This window comes from Amphiprion ocellaris, chromosome 5 (assembly GCF_022539595.1).
Source record: "Amphiprion ocellaris isolate individual 3 ecotype Okinawa chromosome 5, ASM2253959v1, whole genome shotgun sequence".
Taxonomy (NCBI): domain Eukaryota; kingdom Metazoa; phylum Chordata; class Actinopteri; family Pomacentridae; genus Amphiprion; species Amphiprion ocellaris.
Window position 1 is genome coordinate 29,709,022 of NC_072770.1, and position 24,960 is coordinate 29,733,981.

A 24,960-nucleotide genomic window follows, 5' to 3' on the forward strand; every position below is an offset into this window, starting at 1 on the left:
TTAGTTCTGCATGTGATTTCTGACCCTTCCACCACCACACACATGCTTCAGGTTAGGAACAAGAGAGTGACTGCTGGTTTATACCTGCATGAGTGCACAGAAACCACAGGGCAGCTGTACCAACACACTGGTTTGTTATACTGCGTTGCCCTGACCCTCGTTTGCTCAGACACTCCCACAGCAGGACGTCTCCACACTTACATCATCAAGTCAAACCTCTGTCACTAAAATATACTGATGACCTGGTGATGCCTATAGATATCATGTGCACTTGAGTACGTGTCAGACTGTGTGTTTGGGCGGTCAGGGTTGTAACACTGGATCCTTTCTCTGTGCATTTACATGACAGTTCCCGTACTGAAGAGCCTCCACTGAGACTCTCATCTGTTTCATGTCAAAGTGATGGCGTGAAACAAGATATTTTTACAATATACTGTATTTTCCAGTTGTATTTTGGACCCATATCTATCCTGGTGGGCTAATGTAATTTATCTATACTAAAATTGACAGAGATCCACTGAGATAACCAAGAACATATGTCAGAATCTGAAAATCATCTGTTACATACAGTATACTGTACGCTAATGTTGTAAGACTCGACACTTTGAGAGGACCATAAATAGTTGGACTGTTCTGTACATTTATTTTTTTTTTGTTCTTCAGGCCTTATGCTTCACCATATTCAGTTTGAAATAAAACAATGTATACTACATTAATAATAGCACTAAGTTTATGTCAATATAAAAAGAGCTCTGTGTGTTAGATGCAGCCCTTTAAACACACAGTGTCAAAAGTGACTGTACTTTTGGTTGCTAAATGTTTCCTAAGCATTGAATGAGAGTTTGAGGTGGAAGGGTTTGTTTTTAGTATTGAAAGAGGTGACCATGCAAGTGAAGAAGGCTAAGACATGGTTTAAAAATTGGACAGTTATCAAAGGTAGCTGATTTGCTGTTGGGAAGCACAGCAAGGCATTGATTTGTCCAGGATAGGTGTCTGTGTTCACTTCTCAACAATCAAAAGAAGACTTCATTACCAGCACCTCAGAGGACTCTGTCCAGCCTTATTAAAAGAAATGTCAGAATGTAGTTTGCAAAAACATACAGTTTTTTGGGGGGGAAGTGCTTTGAATCAATGAAAAGAAATCCATCTCTATCAAAATGACAGAAAGAGGAAAGTGTAGAGGGAAAAAATAGAGCTGCCAAAGCATACTACCTCACCTTTCATACATGTCTCACTCTGTCAGACATGGCAGTGGTTCTGTTATGGCTCTGACACACTGACATTTACTGATGATTTCACAGCTGATTGCAGCAGTACGATGAATGCAGGAGTACACGGGAGCACTCTGAGTGTTTAGACTTGACCAAATGGATCAAACCACATTCATCATACAGCAGGACAACAATAAATATATGACCAAAGTAAACACAGAGCTTTTCAAGGTGCAGGGTAAAGAGACTGAATAGCTTTGACTGGCTGAAGCTGCAATTCCACGACTGAACTATGGTGCCTATAAAAAGCATTAATCCCTATTGAAAGTTTACCTTTTTGTTGCTTTTCAACATTGAATCATGGTCAATTAAATTTGGCTCCTTTGACAAGAATTTGCAAAAAAAACCCAAACTCTTTAATGTTATAATGAAAGCAGATCTCTACAAAGTAATGCCATATAATCCAAAAAATAAGACAATAGAACACTCCAAGCAACTTTGTAAAAAAGTTATTGAAAAATATAAGTCAGAAGATAAATGAAGACAATTTTTAAGTCTACGGATATTTTTTGGGCTACACCATGACTTGGTTGTTAGCACTGTTGCCATGCAGCTAGAAAATCCCCGGTTCACATCCCGGCCTGGGAGTTTACATGTTCTCCCTCTGCATGTGTGGGTTTCTCTCCGGGTATTCTGGCTTCCTTCCACAGTCAGAAAACATGCAGAGTTTAACTCATAATTCTAAATTGTCTGTAGCTGTGTAGCCCTATGATAGACTGGTGACCTTTCAAGAGTGTCCCCTGACTGATATTCCGCCGCGACCCGAATGAGAATTAAGAGGTGTAGAGGTGACGAATACTTACTGGAGAACAGGTGAATCCATCATTAAGAAATATAAGGGATATGGTGCATACATAAATTTCCCTAGAGCAGCTGTCCTCAAAAACTCAGTCACTGTGCTAGAAAGCGACTAGTAAGGCAGGCCACTAAGACACCTATAACTCTGCTGAAGCTTCGAACTTCAGCAGCTGAGATGGGAGAGACTCTGCATACAGCAACTGTTGCCAGGGTTCTTTTCCAGTCAAACATTAAACAGTGGCAAAGAGAAAGCCCTTTCTGGAAAAAGAAAAACCTCACATTAAATGTGGACTACAGTTCCCTTGATGGCATATTAGAGTCTCTGAAATCAAGTCGAAGAAGATTTGTTGGACGGATGAGACCAAAATCGAGTTTTTTGGCCATAAGATGCCATGTTTGATGGAAACCAAACATTGCACTTCATTACAAACACGTCACTCCCACTGTGAAGCATGGTGGTGGCAGCATCATAATATATGAATGCTTCTCAGCAGCAGGCCCTAGAGGGCCTGTAAAGGTAGAGACTAAAATGAATACAGAACAGTATCGGGAAATAATGGAGGATGACCTGATGCAGTCTACGATAAACCAATGAGTTGGGACGAGATTTGGCTTCTAGCAAGACAATGACCTGCAGCAAACAGCCAAAGCTACACAGAAATGATTTAAAGACAACAAGGTGAATGTTCTGGACCGACCAACTCAGAGCCCAGACCTCAGTCCGAATGAAAATTTGTGGCTGAATATGAAAGGTAAATACATAATCCCTGTGTAACCTGACAGAGCTTGTGCAGATTTACAAAGAGGAGTGAAGTAAAATTTCAGTGTCCAGATGTGCAAGGCAGATTAAAATCTGTCCACACAGTGTCAATCCTGTAATTGAATATAAAAGTGCATCAATTAAATATTGACTTGATGGAAGTGAATACTTATGAAATCATTCATTTTACATTTTGTATTTTTAATTAATTGGCATTTTGACATGAGTCTTTTTTTTGCAAATTCTTGTCAAAAAAATCCAAAATGAAATTGAGCATTATTCATTGTTGAAAAGCAATAATAAAGGAAAACTACCACGAGAGATGAATACTTTTTATAGGCACTGCAGGCACAGAACAACAACAAAAAACAGCTAAAAGTGGCTTTGGTGAAGGCCTTCAATACCATCAACAGGGAAGATGACAAGCGTTTGCTGATGTCTGTGGGTCAAAGACTTCAGGCAGTCAGCGATAGCCAAGAATTTTCCATAGAATATTAAATACAGTGATTGTGTTTGACTTTGTGTACCTCTCTACAAATAGATATAAACCAGTGAACTTTATCATAGAAGGGCTATGTTTCCACTGTTCTTTCAGTATTTATGTAAACAAACTAAAGTGAAAGCTGAGATCTGGCATTAAAGCACAAAGTCTGGAAAACCAAAACTGTGTCACCGTCCAAATACTTATGGTTTGGACTGTAAGTTACAGTCAGAGTTATATCATTTTTGAATGCTGGCATTTTTTCTTTATACACAACATAGGGAAAGTATGTACTTTGGATAGTTTGTTTTTGTGAGTGGTAGCAACATCCACCGCTGCTATGGTGTCATGCAAGGATTACTTGAGGTAATATTTCACTGCATTTCTAAATCGGTCAGTTTCTGTGGAGTTGTGCTTTCTGATCAGGATCCTGACAAAGCACTGGGTTCAGTTGGTTGGTGGAATTTTTATAATTTGCTGCAAATACATGAGATGGGCAGAGATCGCGGTGTTGTCTTAGCACGCTAACAATCTGTAATGGATAAAATAAAATAAAAATTGGCAAAAGGGAATCTCCTCAAAACCCCAGTGATTTGTCAGTAGACTACTTCATCATGGGAACACTATGGCCTTGTCTGACCTGTGATTGTACTTCTCATTCATAATAGTTTAAACTGATGGGAAGGAAGTTTCGTGTTGCTGAGTTTAAAGGCATCATTCCTCCTGCCAGTATTTTGGAAAATGTCAAAGTTGACTTGGCATTGGATAAGTCACAGGCATTTTTAATTATGTTTTTTTTTTTTTTTTTTAAGTGTTATCTCCTCTAAATGTACTAAAGGTCACTTTCAGTTTGTGCTGGTCATCTACTTCTCTGTATTCCTTGTATACTTTATTGTAATTGTTCCCAGGTAAATTCTTATTTATGGCTCTTTGTCACAACAATCAGTCTCAGTCACACTCCACAGAGGTATGGTTTGGATTTGGGTCTCGGTTTCCACCACATGATGGAGACTTTGATTCTGATCCGTTCCATCTGAGAGATACAGGCAATCACATAAACAGATTTTTTTCTTCTTTCTTTCTTGATTGGATGTGTGTTTCAGTTCCTGTTGTTGCAGCCACACTGTTGACGTATAAGTCTGATATGCTATTTGTCTTCTCTCACTTGTTTTTAGCCTGACAGCAAGATGTTTCACTGAAAAACCATGAGAACCCTTTAACAGTCTCTGTCAACCAGTAGTCCGTCTGTAACATCACATTCTAGTCCAAGAATTAAATCCCACCATGGACAGCTTTAAAAGTTATTAGTTGGAAATTTTTCATTACTAATTCACATCTCCATTGTAAAACTTTATGACTGTTATGATTAAAATTCACATTCTACAGCAAAATGTTGAAATGGACAGGGAACTTGTCTTGGTCAAGGAGGAACTTGTCAAGCTGATTGCAAACCACTTAAAGCCTGCAGCAGGTTAATATTTTAGCCTATCTGAAGTACTTGTGGATTTTGGTGATCTTAAGTTGTAGATTTGTGCATTATCATACTTTTATAACAGAAAAAATTACTAAATAATTAGGCTCTTTAATCGCTGCAGTCTTCATCAGGAGGACTTTGACTTCTAATCTACAGCTTTATTCTCACTGATTAAAAGTTTAAGACCATTTCATTGTTATGCATTATACATTTGCCTGCAGTCTAATAATTCCCAGATAAGTGTGACAGCATTTAAAAATACAATTTACAGCAAAAATCGGTTTAAAAAAATATTATTTTTAGTTCAGTTGAAATTCTAAACTGTGTAATTTTGCAGGAAAATACTGAGGAATACATCAGAGGCAAAATAAAAGACTGAGCGGCCAATATCCATTATCTCCATTACTATTATTCACCTGTCTCTGCCAGTATTTAAGCTGTATTATGTCCCATGTGAAAACTGATGATTCTCGTGGACTAATCATTACTGGCCAGATGATGCTCCTGATGAATGCTAAACCCTACGAGAGGAGCCAGGAGCCACATGAGAGAAAGTATTATTTCCCAAATATTCCCCTGTGTTCCATTTCTTTTAATAAAATGTCCAACTGAATTTCATGCTATGAGAGTTTTCATTATTTTTAGTTGTGGTGTCATAAACCTTCTTAGAAAGGAGTTTACATAAGATGTCAAACATGCTTAGGACTGTACGTTATTGTTAAAATAGCTTACGAATTAGCTGTTGCTTTAAAACGTGTACACAACAGCACAGATTAGCAGTGGTTGGGGCTTTGACCAGCTGCTAGTGTTTAGTAGACTGAGAACAACAACACAAAGGAGAAGCTATGTACAATACTGTATAGTGCAGGGTAATACTAACTAGAATGCATTGCATAATGTATGACACCTAACGTTGCATTATTTATTATGTCAAATTGATGTCTTCAGATGCTTTCGGATGGCTAATAAAACTTTGTACAGTGTTCTGGTCGATACTCTCAGAGGCGGCCGGAGGCATAAACAAACTAAGTGGCTGCTTGGAGCCATGAAGTCATTACAGCTTAACATAATTGTTGTGGAAATCTGGATGAGCCCTAATAACAGCAATCAAGGTGCAACACCATTTGTCTTTTATTAAAGTATAATAAAGGATAATAAAGAAGCGAAATGCAGGGTAAATAATTAAGCTAAGAGGGCAGAGCTCTTACACCAGGATAGTGTTCAAAGGTCTGATCAAGAATCAAACACGATGAAGTTACACCATTCATCCTTTAGACATTATAATTTCAGCTTCCTCATGAAGATAACAGACACCGCTCAGCGGAGGAATGCACCAATGGAATGATAAATATCCCCCAACCAACTCATAAATTTATTGTGCTAAGCCAACATATGTTTCATCACCACCACATCAGGCTGCCCTGAAATGTGTTGTGGGTCAAGACAAGCCAAACGAGGGGATCTCCAATGTGGAGTTGGACACACCTGCATGCATACGTGGGAGGAGTCTGGATGCCACCGGCACCACAACCTGATCTCAACAGGGTCACTGAGAACATGATCTCAGGGGAAAATGGTTTGTATGGAACCAAACACACAGAGCCAGTCAGTGTCTTTGCAGAAGCAATAATCGCATCACTTTATTAAACACGTGACAGTAAATACACATCAAACATATACATTAATATGCAACTTGCAGTGCTTTTAGTCACATTTACCACAAACTGTATGATGGAAGAAGAAGAAGAAGAATTATGCAATGCTGGACACGAAATCAATACATTTCTGAGTAATAACCATGTTAAGGCAGGATCCAGTCTGAGGAATCTGAGACTTAATTTTCCTGATGTGGTAGTTTTACATATTGTCCAAAAGTACATTTAATCAGAGTTAAGCACAAGGGACAAACAGCACGGTAGCAAAACACATAATGACTATAGTTAACCACGACTTTATCATTAAATACTTCAAGCATTCAGTGGTCAGCAGAGATCTCCAGCTCCATCGGTCAGGAATCTTCAGGTCTCTGCTCTTCTCTTCATGCAGCAGATCATGAAGATGGGGAACAACATGTGTCATGTTATCTGAAATATCAGGAGTATATATACAACCGTCAGTCCCAATAATATGACAAATCCCTCCTTGAATAGCAAGTGTCATGCTCATCATTTCTGAGATGCAAAATTTTCCAGTTCCAAAGCGATCTCACCAATTTCATGAGCAGTATTAACTGTTCACCAGGGAAAAATACCGCCAATGTTTTTCTCAGAGAGCGATACTCTCACTGTGGAGCATTTGACTTTATATGGTGCATAATAGTGAGTTAATGAATAAGGCACTGGCTTCCTGTGCCAGGGATTGTGGGTTTGTGTCCCATCTGGGGTGTTAATTTGTTGTGGAAATCTGGGTGAGCAGTAAAAAAAAAAAAAAAAGCAATCAAGGTGCAGCAGTATTTGTTTTTCATATGTTATTAAAGTATAATAAAGAATAATAATGAAAAATAAAGACGAGAAATGCAGAGTGAATATTTTAGCTGAGAGGGCAGAACTCATAAGACATAATAATACATTTCAGGTTATTGTAGCAATTGTCCTTAAAACATTACAGTCTCAGCTGTCTCGTGAAGTTACCAAGCACTCCTCAGCTAAGGAATGTAGATAATGTGAGACCAAGGTGATGATAAATTTTACTACAACAATAAGCAGACACATAAATTTCGTAGAAGATATGAAAACTTTTTTTCGTGCTTTATACATCAGGTGAAGACTTGTGCTGTCAACCATTTATAGACCCTATTTTCTTACACGGCTTCTCAGTGGCAGGGACTTTAATGAACGTATGACTTTCTGCCAAAGTTAAAGCAGCTTGGGTTTTCTTTGCAGGAGAGATGAATCATTATTCTGTGTGCTTTATTTGACCTTGGGAATAAGTTAAGGCATCAGTCAAGACGTGACATCACTTCAATCAAAATGTGATGATGGTTAGTTAATGGGGTTGTTTATTTATATCAGCAGACGCGTTACTCAAAGCACATCTGGAGAAAAACTGTTTAAAGTCTATAACTGTAAGCTTTTTAAAGGAGGTTTTTTTTTTTTTTTAAACAAACTTTTAGTTATGACTGTTTAATAAAGTGTTTTAGAGGCTTTCAAGGCCCCTGTACTGAAAACCATATTTGTGACCTTGTTGACATGTTTATATGGTATTTTTACATGCTGAAAGCCAAATCATGAGTGAAATAAACAGTCGGTACCATGGCTGAACCTTTCCACCGTAAAACTGTAGTGTACCAATGACAGCCTCAAAATACAGATTCAGATTTTTGGGGTTTCAAATGTGGCAAACCTCTAAAATCCATCCTGTCAGCTTGTAGGGTGGGAGGCTTCGTATCATGATTCTACTTCAGAATTGGTTTCTGGTTCAAACAAGCATGGCCAAATTACTCCAGCATTATGGTTTATCATTGTTTGGTGTTGAGCAGCTTCACAGTGTTTGAGCAGAGTTGAAGGTGAGCTGCTGTGCTTGAGATGCAACATGTTGGGTGGAGCTAGTGGCAGATAATTCACAGATGTGCACATTCTAGAAGAGGCGATGGTGTAGAGTTACGTCTAAGCTATTTTAAGGTACAAGGGAATTTTTTTATGAGAAAACATGTCAGTTTGATACACTGGGAGGATATTTTTATTGAACATGACATGACGGAGGGACCTTTTGGCACATATACGTCCAAAATAACAGCATCTTGGTTGTCATGTTTACATGCAACTTCCTCAACTCATGTGACAGGTCGAGCAATTCACACTCTTCAGATAGACCATAGGGGGAAAAAATGACATAGGTGTCAGTAATATGTCCTAAAAACTACCTGGAAATGTCAGTAATTCTACTTGTTTGACTGAAAATGATGTGTATGTGGCTGCATAGGGAGCGAATCACAAGATGCCATGAAGCTTTGGCATATCTTTCATTCTGCTTCTGGTATATTTTACTGGTGGTATTCCTTTCAGAGAGATCTTTTAAGCAGTTAAAGACATTTTTCTCTAATTCTTAACATGTAGTCACTGCGTTCCACAAAGGCAGTATTTTCTTGGATTTGCATGCAAACATTTTTCACTGATCTCTTCTGCGCAGACAAACTGATTTAGTGGGGGTGTTCACATTTTTTTCACCTGGCTTTCAGCAGAAGTATGATGTGAAATTGAATGATTATTCAAGAACATTTTTTTACAGATTAAAAGTGCACACTTGCTTTGTATTCCATTGAACTGTCTCTTTGCAGCATTTTGTTCCCCAGACAGAAACTGCTGGTTGATCAGAAACGTGTATTGACTGACATGTACCGACACTCCAGAGATAAAACAGGCCATCTACTTGCCAGTACAGTCAGATTATATCTAGCATTCATTCAATAAGACTTCAGGGCTTTTCAGCTGAACTGGTGATTGACAATAGCACACCTGCAAGTGCTCAGCAGAGCATGTCAAATAAACAGAGAGGAACTAACGTTTTCACACTGTACGTGATGTTCACGTGAGGCTGAGAACAATAAATAATTCTTACCAAGAAAAGCAGCAGTGACCTGTTTGTGGCTGAACAAAATAAGAAATATTCAGGTTCACTTCAATGATGACAGATCCCAGTACTTTGTTTGCCTGCTCGGAAAGCAATCACTGCAGGAATATTACACAGAATGAAAGAGTTATTAGTTTAAATTGGATTTGAGTGAATATATGAAGAGTTTGATTCAAAAACAAGATACCTGACATTTAAACTAAACAACAATTTTGATTGCTGTATGAAAGTCAATTTGAAAGTTGTTTGTTTTCATATTTTAATGATCGCTTTATTCAGTGTGTTGTATGGACCACCTGGATTCTAACTCTGATCCTTCTTTCTTTCAGGGAGCAGTTGTGGAAATTTAATATGGCTCAAGGCAGTTAGTTGTTTCTAACAGATGTTTGGTTTGGGTCTGTTTGCAATCACTCACATCAGCCTGCTTTGTGCAGGTTTAATGTTCAATTGGACTTGTTGACTTACTGCCCTAGGTCACTTAAAATATGCTTTTTGACTTCACCTGCAATCATCCTTGGCTGAGCCTTGACATGAAGTGTACAGCACATCCTCACAGTCCCAGATTTAATTAGATTTAACTAAAGCATTTACTGTTTCTTTTCCAGATAACATCTTTTCCATATGGTGGCCTCTGGAAAACACGTGGCCCCTATTGATCAGTGGAATTTTCCTCCTTTTGAAACTGACAAGGGATCACCTCAAATAATGCAGATGCTAAAAGTGTTGACTCACAACCTCAAAATCCAAGATAACAGATAAAATACTGTTGAGGGACATTTGATTTACAATTGGAGCAGGAGGGATTATATTGTCCAGCCTGCTCATACTCAACACAGTCAGTTTCCTTCAGAAGAAAATAAGGGGTGGGGGTTACTGGCACTGGCAGGATAGGCTACAGAGCCTCAGCAGACCAGACATTAAGCTGGACGCAGCCAGTGATGAGGACTGCAGTGCTCCGAGATCTATAAAATAACAGCTTCGAAAAGGTAAGTTTTTTGTGTGTTTTGTTTTTTTTTAGACAAAGTCAGTTAATGTGGTTATGTGTTTACTAATTTTTTTGCATTTCAAAGATGAGCTTGCAATGAAGCAGTCTTAAATTAAAGCGGTGTATTTTGTTTCTCTGCAGAGCACCTAAATTAATTTCGGATTATAGAGCCATTTAACCAAGCAAGGAAAATACATACTTTAACGAAGGGGACTGGCAGTAAATTGTGCAGGAAACCTACACTGCATAAATTGAGAACGGGTCCTTAATCCAGGTTTGTGATGTGACTGCTGGCTGCGCCAAAGTGGCGCTTTTACGCACGATGGGGGACCTTTTACGCGAGCAGGACAGCTGGTCTCAGAATGTTTCATGGAGCAACTTAAGCCGTGGAAACGAAAGTCATTTAGGAAACACCACAGTGAACCCTTTAAAACGAAATGAAAACGTGGCCAAAGTAGAAGTTACCGTCCTGGTCCTGGTGCTGCTGCTCGCTCTGATCGGCAACCTGTGCGTCCTGTGGGCTATCCACACCACCAAGCACAACCAGTCTCGGATGTATTACTTCATGAAGCACCTGAGCATCGCAGACCTCGTCGTTGCAGTCTTTCAGGTTTTACCACAGCTCATTTGGGATATCACCTTTCGCTTCTATGGTCCGGATTTGCTTTGCAGGTTGGTGAAATACCTCCAGGTCGTGGGCATGTTTGCGTCCACTTACATGCTCGTCCTCATGTCAATTGACAGGTGCTTAGCAATCTGTCAGCCGCTCCGCTCCGTGCACAAGAGAAAAGATCGTTTCTGTGTGATCGCCTCTTGGACGCTCAGCCTGATATTCAGCACTCCTCAAACTTACATATTTTCTCTGAGGGAGGTCGGGAACGGTGTTTATGACTGCTGGGGGGACTTCGTGCAGCCGTGGGGTGCCAAAGCATACATCACTTGGATGAGTCTCAGCATTTACATTTTTCCAGTTGCAATTTTGTGCATCTGCTATGGCTTGATATGTTTTAAAATATGGCAGAATTTCAATTTAAAAACCAGAAGGGAACACTTCCTGGCTCTCACTCCAAGGCCCTCCAAAGGCGCACATCCACTCTCTCGTGTGAGCAGCGTGAGGCTCATTTCAAAAGCCAAGATCCGCACAGTGAAAATGACATTTGTGGTGGTCCTTGCCTACATTGTGTGCTGGACTCCCTTTTTCTTTGTCCAGATGTGGTCTGCATGGGATCCTGCTGCACCAAGAGAAGGTAAAGTCTCACCCAGTGGTCATCTTTTCTTGTTAGCAATGATACAGCTTGTATTACAGTCTTAATATAAATACATCATGTTAACACATTTTTATGATTGATGACAATATTTACTGGTCTGTGAAGATATTATCCACCTGCTATTATGTGCAAAGTGCTTAGTGACACAAGAGGCAGAGGGTCAACTTTGTCCTAGATTTATTATGGGGAATTTATTGCCCATAAACCTTTGATGGGGGAAAAAAAACCCTGTTATTCTACAACAATATTTCATCACTAAGTGTTTCATACATTTAAAGGTCATTCTTCCACCTCACAAAACATCCTTTAGAATGCTAAAACAATCCTTTTTTCTTTCACGGCAACACAATGGTGTCTAAATTCAGACTTCCCCAGAGTGAGCACAGATGAATAGGAGTGTCATTTACAGCGGCTATCAGTTCAGAATCCCTCAGAGCCACTGGGACAGTAAATGTGCCCAGACATCAAAGAATTTTTATCTCGATTCCCGGTGATAGTTTGTATAATGTCCATTTAACTGGAGAGTTTGCTCAGATTTGCCCCCTATAGCTTGTTAGTTCACCATTAAAGGGAACAAGAGCAGCAGGGCCGATATGCTGAATAACCTTTTAAGTTGTGCTATCTTGAAAAATTTGCACAAGTTCTAATTCAGGCTGCACAGAGATTTAGATCACATATGGCAGACTTGCCCAAGTTAATCATCTTCCTGTTTTAGTCCTCTTCTAAACAGTTTTTCACAAATTAGGGGGAAACACACACAATAATACAGAGTGCATGCACTGTTGCTGTAAGTCTTAAAGTCTCTGTTGTAATAGGGATTGTTTGAATTACTGGGTGAACTGTGCCACTGAACTATTTCCTATTACCTTTTGGCAATATAAACATCATATGTGACTAAAAGCCACTGTTAGCATGTCTTTATTATTAGGGGAAATGTATATTTGTCCCGCACTCACAACAGTAAACTATGACATACTTAGCTGTCCTATGAAAACAACATGTCTCCAAAATGTAAACATTTTACAAGCCAAGAAAAACAGCCCGGTTTCATCTTTTTGGGCAATGTTTCGTTTAATGATTTAGAAGGAGAATCTTCTCAAGCAAGAATTAATTTTCAAGGTATCTGAAAAATTAAACATCACCAAATTTCAGATACATAGTTTTCATTGGTTAGCAACACTAAATATACTCTTTATGAATTACACCCATTGTACTGTTTCTGAATTTCACACTAATGACAATTCCACATCAAGCATAAATCAAGTTACGTACAAGAACAAACAATGTAGAAGAATAGGGAGAACAACAGATGCAACTTTTCTCACAGTCCAAATCTTTAAATTATAATTTTTGCAGAGCATAGCCAAAAACACAGTCCTGTTAGATGCAACCAGGTTGAAATATTTAATATTTTCTGGATTTAGGGCAGTTTCATGAAAGGAGGATTCAGTATAAATCCGCCATTGTGGATGGAATTCATATTAACTTCCCGTAGATTTCGAAGGAGACAATCCTTTGTCCAAATCTAGGCACAAAAATAAAGATAAGTCAAAGTCTCCTTGTAGTATTGTTACTTAGGTTAAGATGTTGGTGAGTTTCCTGTTGCTCAGGGCTTTTGCTTGAACTTTAAGTATCATATGAGCACATTGTACAACCTGCAGAGAATTCCCTGATAATGAATGGAAATCTGAATTTCTGCTCTGTTGCAGTGTTTGTTTAACTTTTTATCCTCAAAATTATCTTTGATATAGTGTGTGTTCTTCAAGTAATTGACAGTAGCTTCGTCACGGCTTTTCCTTTTGATGTCAACATCTCCTCTTTTCCATTTTTCCAACATGCTCAAAAGAGCAGCACATCATGATATTACAGAGAGGGAGCCAAGATTAATGTTTTTCATTCGTTTCTGGCAGCACAAGACATTGGCAAATGCATTGTAAGTCAGAGTGAGCTGCACCAGAGTTAAAAGGAAAAAAAGTTTGAATGCTGTCATTTTGAGGTATTTTGATTCAGGAGAGCTATGTTCCCAATGGCCAAGGCTTCCTGCACCAAGTAATATCACAGCTCAAGGCAGGCTGTTTGACTTATCTGTTCAACACGTCTCATAATTTAGAGCGTACATTGGGTTGACACTGCATGAAGGACACCTCTCACAGTAAAATCTCACAGTAAAGCAAGTACTGTAGGAGTCAGAGCAGCAGCAAGAGAACAGGTCAAGACTGGAGGAGAGAAGAAGACAACTGGCACTAAATCTCTCTCACCCCATTAAGGAATAGAAAAAAAAACTTGGAAGTTTTCCATTTTCTATTGTTCAAATTCCGTGCTTCCTCACTGTGCTCTGGGGTTCTAACGCTTGGAAATATAATCAATTGAATGAATGAGAAAATAACTTCTATTTTTCCACCCAGGACAGCCTCTCTCATAATTGAAGCCATTTGTCATGTTTGTGACTAATTTGTGTGGCATCCATCAGCCTTTCATGTTTTGTTTTCATAATCCCAAAAGCTTTGGGGTGCTGCGGCATGTCAGCTCATATTTTTCTCTAGAAATCATGGGAAACTTAAGTACAGAACAGGGAGGGACTTGTATAAATGACAAGGAGAGTTTTAAACGTGTCCAGATTGGTTTTAAAGTATAACAGCCTTCCACTTGACTGCACGTGTCTGGCTTATAACATTTTACCTTGAATTTAATGGAAGTGTAGCTTCATGAACACCAGCTGGCAGACTAAAATTTGCAAATGACACAAAATGTAGTTAATGCTGATGGACAATGTTGTTAGTTTTGCAGGTATTTGACCATAAAACAAAAGTGTGGAAAATTGCAATTTTGACCTGATGATCCTAATAGATGGAGTTATTTCAGTTTTAGCATCTGGGGCCTATGATGGCTTTGCCAAATTTTGTGGTAATCCATGTAATAGTCAGAGATTTTTCAATAAAAGCCGAAAATGTTGAAGCAGCCAATAGATTGACATCACCATTCTTAGAGCCATGTGCAGCTTGAAAGACTTTAGCCTCACGTGATTACATCTTAAGGGGGATAAAGATAAAAAAAACTTTCTATTTTTGGGACCTTTTGAAGATCCACCAATCTGTTTCTTCTCCGTACTGCTTATTCTATTCATGGCTGCATTTAGCTGGAGTGTATCCCATCTATATTTTTATCATTGTCCCCAAATCCCCCCAAAATTTGAAAAACAGCAGCATTTCTATACCTCGTCTGTGCTTCTAATTCCCAAGCCCAATTGTTATCACTGAATATAAAAATCTTTAAAACAAGTCAGATGTTGTAGTTTCATTTTTTTAAAAAGGTTTTTGAGCAAACATTGCTGAAGCAGGAGGAACTTGTACTGGATAGTTTTCATCAAACAAATATGGTGTCTTTAGGACTGAACAGAAACATGCAGTAAAGTCACATGTCATCAGATTCAACGGTGAGGATCTTTCATGTGCGTTTAATGTAGCTTAGACAAAAGTGAAAGTCTGTAGTTCAAGACATGTCTAGGTCTGGCTACACAGATGTAACTTTTCTTGTATCTTTTCATGGGAAATCTTGGTTCTTTAAGATGCTTTCTTTTCCCAAATCAACCCGTTCATCTCCCTTTCTCTCCCCTAGATGTGGCCTTCGTCATCGTCATATTGCTGGCCAGCCTCAACAGCTGCTGTAACCCCTGGATTTACATGTTCTTCGCTGGTCACCTCTTCCACGACCTGACGCAGTGCTTCTTCTGCTGCTGTAGACGGTATCTGACAGACTCGTCCTGCAGCTGTGACCAACAGTGTAGAAACAAGACCAGCTCGTCCACGTACGTGATCAAGAACGCCAGCAGTCAGAGGAGCCTCACACACACATCCAGTACAGGAGGACCAGTGCAATGAAAAGCTGTCCAAGCCGTCTGTTGTTGAGTAATCCACCTATCATGCCAGTCCGCATTTCGGGCATTTAATTACAGCAGCCCTTCACTGGCCACTGCAATATGTTTGGTTTCAAATTTTAAACTGAGCCAAACGCACAAAGTAAACTTCCTGTCCAGACATTGCCCTGCTCTCCGAGATAACAGAAATGCCATTGTGTCCAAAATGTGAACAAAATGTGACGTAAAGTGAAGCTCCAACACCCACCAGCTCCAGCTGCCGTCTGCTTAAAGCTCTAAGGAAGTGTGCTCTCTTGGCTTTCCCAAAACACTGCTCTCCCCTTTGGACTCGCTTTGCATGAGAAACCTACAAATCATGTAACTGATCTATATTCTAGGCTTGAGCATCTAAAGATTAATCCTCTACCTTTGGATGATGTTCATTTTGTCGTTAATTATCATAGGATAATGTTATTTTTTATCCCGACAAATCAAAGTAAAGATGGGTTTTACCTTAGCTGACATGTTTCGACTGCAGCTGCAGTCTTCTTCAGAGCGTCATCTGACGTGTGCTGACGTGTCCTTTTTATCATGTGACCGGTCTGACAGATCTGTCAGAATCTGTCAGACAGGCCACGCCCCCCGCCGTCCGGTGGTCTCTGGAGGATGGAGTCCCAGGTATTAGAAGGTGTAGGCTCCCTCGTCCCCGTTCATGGAGCAGCTCGCCCGCTTCCTGATCTCGATGGCCTCCTTGATCCATCGTTTAAACGATCGTTTAAACGAAAAAATAACGTTATCCAATCCTCTACCTTTTTGTTGAAACACATATGAGCATTCTCAAACTTCTGTATGCACTTCTGTCCCGTATCTTAAAGTCGTGTTCTTATAGTAGTGATCGTGATATGACCTTCAAAAACAAGTAGGTCCAAGTTATCATACAAAGCAAGAACGATATTAATATTATACAAGGAAATCCATTCTACTAAGAAAAAAAAAAGAAAAATATTTGAAGTAAAAGTTTGGCAGAAAACACTTTGATCTGTGCAAATATTTCAGTTCCTATAATGATTGTTTACCCATTTTAAACCAGCTTTGTTTGCGTACAAACATTTTGCATTATCATGGGTGATAATATCCACTCCTGACGTTTGGCTTAATGCAGAGCTGCACTGTCATACCACAACAAAATTTCATCAACAAAGCAAACTCCACAGGGATGCTTTTTATTTTCAGAAGATTTCAGAAGACTATCTTGCTGTACAGATCAAATAATGTTTGTCTGTCATGAAGTAATATGAAATTCATTTTGTAAATAGTTTCCACTGCTCCTTGTGTGTCTCTTCGCCATTATTTTCAATCTATTCTGTCTTTTGTTTTCTAGGTTGTTGATTTTCATTTAATGTTGTTGGAATCAAACCAGAACAATGTTTTCACCTCATGGCCATGCTGAGCACTGTTATTATTAGTTTCCTGCTTTGTTGCTTTAACTGTATGATTTAAGGCAATGTGCCAGCAGTTTATACTTAGCATACTGAGAACTTCAGTGCCAGGATGTGATAATGTGCATTCTTGAATTGTTAAGTGTGTTTTAAAATTTCTTTAGCATTATATAACCTTGCATGTTGTCAAAGAAAACACTGACTAAGTGTATGGCATCCTTCTGCAGGGAGCAGAACACAAGAGAATTCAAAGATTGACTTATTTAAAGCTTAAAACATACTTAAAATGAAACATATAGCTAACAAAACACCAGTACACAGGGCAAAAAATGTTATCATTTTGGCCTAAATTCTAGCAAAGACCTCAGAGTTTACAGTTTGTTGTGCGAGCACACAGTAAAGTCAGAATGATCAGATTTATTCCTCCTCTGTCATTTTTTCCCACTGTGTCCCTTTACAAATATCTCTGACAGTCACATCATGTTAGCAGACACTTGAGAAAGCATTCTTATAGGCACACAGTCATGCTGTCCTGACTTGATAAACTTCAAAATTTAAATAACAAATGTATGCTAATGTCTACCTTGTTTCCAGTCATGCGTTTCTGTGATAATAAAGTCTGTGTTGATGAGGCCGATCACCCTGGTGTGGATGTGGATGCTCCTCTGGTTCTTCTGCTCCTGGCTGTGATGGTTACTGTCAGCTGTCAGTGGCAGTGTGTCAACTCTATCGTATTAAAATCCCAAAACGCCAACAGGCAGCCGCCAGTAATAAGTACCTCAAACTGTCAAAAAGACAGAGAGCAATGCTGACAAGTAACAGGACGAACATACACAGTTTTCATCACTGTAGAGGACCTTACATTGATGATATTCATTCAGACTTATCCCAAATCTATACTAACTTTTACACTAAACCTAACACCACCCAACCATACACAAAGACTTCTCTCTAAACTTTATTGATTAACTTGCCCAGACGAAACCTTAACTCCTCAAAGCTTGACTTCTATAACTCACAAATTTGTGATTCTCTTTTCAGCCTTGTTTTAGTTTCGATTTTGTTTGATATGCTTCTCATATTGCCCTTTTAAAATTCACCAGAATATGTAGGTGAGATTTGCTTGAGACTTAAAGGAGATACCTTCCTAACTCAAATATATCTCATAAAGCTGATACATAGCTCACATGTAGCTCAGTTGAGAAGAAACGGAGCCATTAGTTAAGATTAGAAAGGTATCCTCCTTTGAGTCTCAAGTGAACGAATTTTAGGAGATAAATATGAGAAACATATCAGACAAAATTTCATTTAAAATGAGGCTGAAATGAGTATTACAATTCTGTTTCCTGAGCAAGGTTTAAGTAGTAAGATGTTCCTCTGGGTACTTTTGTTGTCCACAAAAGGTGATTAAGTCAAGTCTAAAAAACAACTGCTCAATTACCATACATAGTAGCATAAATCCTGACCCTCATACTGACCATGCAGTGCAACATGACATATATTGTTATGAATAATATTGTAAACCTGCAGTGTAGAACTTTTATCTCCCCCTTCTAGCTGTAAAGGTAACAACAGAAACATTGCTGACACATGCTTAGACCACACCGTTGATCACCTTCTTTTTTATCCTTCCTCTGAACGGTGTGTCCTTGGTTTTCCTGCCATGCTTCTAGTCATGGAAGCCTTTGTTGTCTCTGCTGCTGTGGTTCTTCAGCTGTGGCAAATTAATCACTGCTGGTTGATGGAAAATGCACCACTATCAGTGCACCAGCAGATACCAGATACAGCATAATGGAGCGAGGTTTACGTGGCACTGATGTGCTTAATCATTGTGTCGACCCATCTGGCAAAAGCTTGAATACAGCAGACATTCATTTATATGGAAACCCTGCATTCCAACTTCAGTGCTTTGTTTCAATCACAGGAATGAGTCTAGAGTGTAAAACTTAAAAAAAAAACTTTAAACCAGCCCTTTTGCTACTTCCTCTCAGAGCAGCACATCTAATATTTCTAATAAAATCCATTTTCTTTTCCACAGGTACATCTTACAGTTACAATCTTCTAAAATTAAAACTAATCCAGAAGTACAGTTTTGTTCTTATGGTCTCTATCAAAAAATGTGACGACTGTTATTGTGCTGAATCATGCACAGTATGTTCAGAGATTGACACTAGAAGACTATTTTCGAACCCACCTCCTGAAAGTGGAAAGTTTCTCTCTAAGCACTAATATAATGTGGAGACTTGAAGCCTGCATTGCACACGTGATGAGACTTCCAGTGATGCAGAGCACATCTAGTGTCCAATAAACACATTTTGAAATGAAAGATACACTCTTTGCATATTCAGAGATTCTACATTTTTCAGTGACTGATGAGGCGTAGGTGTCATTAAAGCATTTCCAAACAGGCAATTGAATTTTTTATCAGACACAAATTATTATTCAAAGCATGTTAGAGTATTTTTTTGTACATCTTCAAACGGGGTGGAGGGTATCTTTACACTCTAAACTGCAGTTTAAAAATACAAGAAAATATAAAACCAAATCTAAACATTGTGACAGATTATGTAAAATTCATTTGTAGAAGAAATTCTGCTGAAATTACCTAAATCATAACACCACTGTGACACCAAGGTGGAAAAAAAGTACTCCATGCTGAGCAAAAACAATGAGGGTTGATTACTCTCTTCTGTCACTGTCAGGTCCAAGACGTATCCACCTATTGTTAAAAAACCTGACGTAATCATAAAGTAGAACCAGAACGTACTATAGAATTTGGATAAAAGCTGTTTTAACTGTTGAAAATCTGTATTTTTAATTTGAATTAAAAATTTAAGAATCAAAAATCAGTGCCCGCTTGGGCCAGGTCCACATGAACACAATTCCACTCTGGATGTGCTTCTCCTGTGTGAGTCTCATTCTTTGGCGAAGTGGATGCTGAAGCCTCCACAACATTTCCCAGCACTTATGAGGAACGGATCCACAATGACACCCAGCACGATGCTCCACAGGCTCTGCAGCCAGCGAGTGCCAATATGGACACAGTGGATACAGGGACCAACCATCCTGGCAAAGAAGTAAACAAAAGTGAAAAAGAAGATCAAGTAAGGAAGTCTTTTACAGGAATTTTGCACATTCATTAATTCATTATTTCTCTGTTTCTCATATTGACCCAGGATATGAACCACTGTTCTTGACATACCTGCAGTTTCATTTCATTTCTATTGTTGAATTATTAATAGTTAAATCAAACATTACACTGACTGACAGTGGTAGAGTGAAGATAGATAGATAGATAGATAGATAGATAGATAGATAGATAGATAGATAGATAGATAGATAGATAGATAGATAGATAGATAGATAGATAGATAGATAGATAGATAGATAGATAGATAGATAGATAGATAGATAGATAGATAGATAGATAGATAGATGGTTTTTACAATGAAGGTGCAAATTGCTTGTATTTATAATAAAAGTACTAAAAATATAGAGTATATATTGATTGCAGGGATTATTATGTCACCATAGCTCTTCAGAGTTAGTCCATAGCATCAGTAGGCCTCAAAAACACATGAATTCCTAAAATGCAACAGGACACGGCCTTTCATTAGACACCCTCTACCTATTGAACACCCACATCTTTCAAACTCCACTTCACCTGAAGCTTTTTGCTCTGAATTTCCCTGTGAATCTCTCCAGGGCCAGATAAAGGACATCACCAGTTGGGGGACACTTTCATAGTATTACAGAAAATACTCGAGCGTTGCTATTTCTCTGAGAATTGTTTCATCTTCAGCATCAAAGTTCATCTTTATGGCTCCATTATAGCTGTAAAGTTTGCAGCCACAAGAGTGCAGTGAAGGGGGGCAGAATATTAACTGTAGTGTTCACAATACTCAAAGGATCTGAAGTGTCTTTCCAGAAACAGTTTCCAGTTACTCTGGATGACCTGCAGACTTTGAAAAGTGTTGACAGTGTTTTGTGTCTTATTTAGGGATACAAGCACCACAAGCAAACTTGTTATTGGCCTTGGACGTTGATGAAATAAAGATTATGCCTAAACTTATCCATGTGTTTGGACACTAACAGAAGCAAGGAGGAAAAATAAATGACTCCCTCAGTTTGTAAAGTAGGGAGGCCAAATCTAAACTCACCAGATGTGGAAGCAGCTGAGGATGGCAAAGATGAGACCAGAGATAACTGACATGGGAATGGCCAGAAGTACTGTGACTATCCTGTAAATCCAAATCCTGGACACCTCAAACAGGGCGTTGCTCCAGATCCAGATTCTGTCTCCGCTGCGCACCGATACTGGCTCAGCTATCACATCCTCAAATGTCACCTGGAGACACAAAGAGAACGTGAGAACGTGATAGCAATGCTACCAGTGCAGTTGTTTATTCATTTTGACAAATAAATGATTTCCACTGGAGGGCAGTGCAATCAGCCAAGCTTCTTCTCGGTTCTGCATGCCAGTGATTTAGAGATTTTTTTTATCAGCTAATGCGCAGCAAGACAGATTCACAAATGGTCCATAAAGCAAAGTTTAATAAAACTTCAGCGTAAGAATGCAATACCTTGAGACAGTCATTGATACCTCGGGGGTCTCTGGCATTAATCAGAGGTTTGGTATCACTGATTTCCACCAGTGTAGACGTATGAATGTTTTCCTCCTCTTCCAGAGCAGGAGGGGCCCTCCACAGCGTCTGAGGTTCCTCACCATTTTCAAATTCTTCAGGGTCACTGGAGTCCTCCAAGTCGATCTCTACTTCCTCTGAATCTTCCCCTTTCATCATGGTGTCCATTCAATCATGTGAAGAAAACACAATCCAGAAAGAGCAAAGTGGATGATTTGCTTGTAGCTCAGACCGAGGCCACCGTCTGGACCCCCCCAGCTGACTGTGTAGTGAGGTTATATTGGGAACGTTACAGTGCCCTGGATGGTATTTGCAGATGGTCTTTCAAGTGAAGATCATCTTCCTGCGCCTGTGCTGTGGGAGGATAGGAAGGATAGGGAGGATATAAATACTGTGAGCATGGAGACGGGTCTGTGTACACCCATACACACTAATGGAACTGGGATCAGGCAGACACCTTGTATACAGAGGTTAACAGTACGTAGGCCAATAAAGGAAGCAGGGACACAAAATTAAACCAAACATATTTAGTGACTGTGTTATTCTTGTTTTGCTGATCCTAACATTTCATTCATTTCCTATCTCCTGCAGTGAATCCAAGTGTCTTTGTGTCAGAGAAGAACTTGCAAGACAACACTGCCCCTCTCTGGTCTCTCATGGAAATTAACTGCTTCTTTTCGCCTGTGTAATCCAATGTGCTTCATTCTTGTGATAAACACTGACCTACTGTGCAAGAAGGATTTACATTCAAATTTGGCAATGGGAGTAGAATTAGTAGCTTTAATGAATAAAAAATAACATGGAAAAAATAGCAAAAATAATTATAAAATTCATTATTTTGGAACTGAAAGCTGTCTCTGTCTCCCTCTTTAAAAAAAAAAGAAGCCACATCTATACTACGTCTTAACTCATGTCTTTTATCTTTTAATAGCAAAATAAGTTCCTGGTACATGTTGCAAAACATACCTTTATTGCCAGTACTTTGGACTATGCTGCTATAGAAAATAGTACCAGAATATCCTCCTCTAAACCAAGATAGTGAGCATCCTCAGTTCTTGTCACTCTCTCCAGTGTAAGGCACATTTTGCAGCCTGCTTTTGAAAACCCCTTTCACCTCTGTCAACCTTTGTACCCATTGACCAGCCACTGCTATTAATAGATCAACTACAAATCCACTGGGTTAGACAAATCAGACGAGACCTTTATCATAAGGCCGATGCCACGCTGCTCTCACCGTTCTCTTCAGCCCAGCAGCTGGCAATGTGATGCTCTGATAAATCAAATCGAATCAAATTTATTTATATAGCACACTGAAAAACAACCTGAGCTGACCAGAGTCCTGTATCAAGACAACATAAAGTTTGTGTAATCCGTTAGTAAAACTAAACTGAATCATATAAAATAGACAAGATAGAAATGTCAATTCCTAAAATTAAATAAGAATAAGCTAATGTATAGTCCAGAAATGTTCTAATTCCATAATGCTCATTGTATCCATCTGCAAAAATTATGGTATATTGCAGCATTTTTTTAATTTTAGGAGCTATGTATTCAGCAGTATGTGCACTACTGGCACAATGTTAAGATAAGTAAACAAAACTGAAGTGTTTTCAGGTCTAAAAGACTGAACAAATACTGCACATACCATGCAACAACCTGCTACCAAGTGCATAACAAACCATGCATCTGCTCAGTTTTTAGGATAAGTCCTCGGCTCAGTGATGAACACTGACCAGTCTCCATGGTAATGATCATTTCTGCCTGCTGGATGGAGATAGAGAGAGAACACGATGTATTCCTGACAAAGAATTTCCTGTGCCGGCGCAGGAGACGATGGCATGCTAATGGACCGCACACCTCACCAGATGGGCTTTATTTGTCTCCGGCTGCACAGGTGAGGTCAGCAGACAGCGAGTATACGTGTGAATAACAGAGGGAGAGAAGGAAGCAGGAGGGAAAAAGAAAAAGAAAGATATGTGGCCCAGCTATTGAACACTGTGGTTCTTAATCAAAAATTGCAGGATAGAAGATGCAAGAAGATGTAAGGAAGAGGATTTGAGAAAATGAAAATCTTGAAAATCTTTATTTAAGATTCAAGCAAACATATCAAATATGTGTGTGTGTGTGTGTGTGTGTGTGTGTGTGTGTGTGTGTGTGTGTGTGTGTGTGTGTGTGTGTGTGTGTGTGTGTGTGTGTGTGTGTGTGTGTGTGTGTGTGTGTGTGTGTATGTGTGTATGTGTGAAACTCATGAGACATATATTTCTCTTTCATAGACACACATCCCAAGAGTAAAACATATCTTCAAGAATTATTTTTTTAAGAGTTTGACTAATCTGTTTCGTTTGGACTGTGTGGTTTGATTAGATTTGTTGGACTCTAGTTGAGCAATATAAGCAAACAGCAGGACAACTGTCAATGTTCTGATTCAAATATTGCTAAATCCTAGTTGGTGGATTGGAATTATGTGAAATCCTCTTTTTCTATCTCATGTCCGCCCACTTCAAACTAGCATGAAAAGCACAGACAAAGCAGCACTGTTTTTCTGTGACACAAATTTGCGTTCAAGTAGGACGTGCTTAGGAGAGACTGTTGAAGAAAACAGGTTTTCAGGGCTTTTCCCACACTCCAATCTCATGATTTCTCAAATCATTCTTGAACTGTGATCCCTCACAATCTCAAAATAGAAAAATAACCCTGCATAAAATCTGTATGGTGTGGTAATTATTCTAGAGAAAATATACCTGTTGTGATGACGTGCAAAGGTGCTGCAGGAGAGCGCTTTGCTTGATGTAATTGTTGCATTCTTTTACCGGAAGAAATGATTTAAGTCCAGCTGAAGCTCCGACCTTCTGTCACCGGCGTCAGCTGCTTATATGGGGCATGAGGGATGTCAGACAGTGTTCCTGCTCGGCACCTGCCAGTCCAGCTGTTTCTAGCACAATAGGTCAGACTGACTATTTATTATGTCCAGATGACGGTGCAGTAACCACTCTCAGTGCTCCCTGCAGTATGATCAGCTTAAGTTCAGTTTTATGTCTCATCACTACAGTTCCATGTTTCCTCAACATAAAACCCTAAATCAGTACTCTTATGTGAATGAGGTATCCCATCCAACAGTTCAATAGGACATTCAGCATTGCACTTCCTCTGAGGACAAGCGATTCCTGGTTTTAATCTAACATAGAAAAGACTGAAAAAAAAAACAGCCACAGCAAAACTTTACCAGCTAAATGTCTGACAGTCAGCTCTGATTTTGCTGTAAGTATTTGCCAAGTGGTTGAGACAGTATTTGCTGCATGAGTAATTAGTATGTGGCTGCTAACCCTGTATCCTGCCAGACTGAGGACTTCCTGTCAATAAAGCAATGTTACTGCAGTTGCTGCTCCCTAAGCAGGATTATCTAAATAAATTATTAGAAT

At 39.1% G+C, this 24,960-nt stretch overlaps 2 protein-coding genes across 2 annotated transcripts; one reads left to right on the forward strand and one right to left on the reverse strand.

Moving 5' to 3' along the window:
• Window positions 1-10,391: 10,391 nt before the first annotated feature.
• oxtrb (oxytocin receptor b) lies at window positions 10,392-17,538 on the forward strand. Its single transcript, XM_055010987.1, is given in 3 exon segments — window positions 10,392-11,585; window positions 15,222-15,430; window positions 15,432-17,538. Coding segments are annotated over 3 exon segments (1,218 nt in total). The 5' UTR covers window positions 10,392-10,660; the 3' UTR covers window positions 15,516-17,538.
• Window positions 17,539-19,305: 1,767 nt separating this feature from the next.
• cav4a (caveolin 4a) lies at window positions 19,306-21,836 on the reverse strand. Its single transcript, XM_035952632.2, has 3 exons — window positions 21,482-21,836; window positions 21,059-21,246; window positions 19,306-19,964 (listed from the first exon to the last, which is right to left on the reverse strand). Exons 1-3 carry the CDS (start codon window positions 21,707-21,709, stop codon window positions 19,814-19,816), a joined length of 567 nt encoding a protein of 188 aa, XP_035808525.2. The 5' UTR covers window positions 21,710-21,836; the 3' UTR covers window positions 19,306-19,813.
• Window positions 21,837-24,960: the final 3,124 nt, after the last annotated feature.

What these genes read in the sequence shown, in the direction of transcription:
- cav4a (XM_035952632.2), bottom strand. Translation starts at nt 21,709, where the DNA reads ATGGACACCATGATGAAAGGGGAAGATTCAGAGGAAGTAGAGATCGAC. An exon ending in GTATCAATGACTGTCTCAAG is followed by an intron (nt 21,247 to 21,481) that starts GTATTGCATTCT and finishes TTGTGTCTCCAG; the next exon opens with GTGACATTTGAGGATGTGAT. An exon ending in CTCAGCTGCTTCCACATCTG is followed by an intron (nt 19,965 to 21,058) that starts GTGAGTTTAGAT and finishes CTTCTTTGCCAG; the next exon opens with GATGGTTGGTCCCTGTATCC.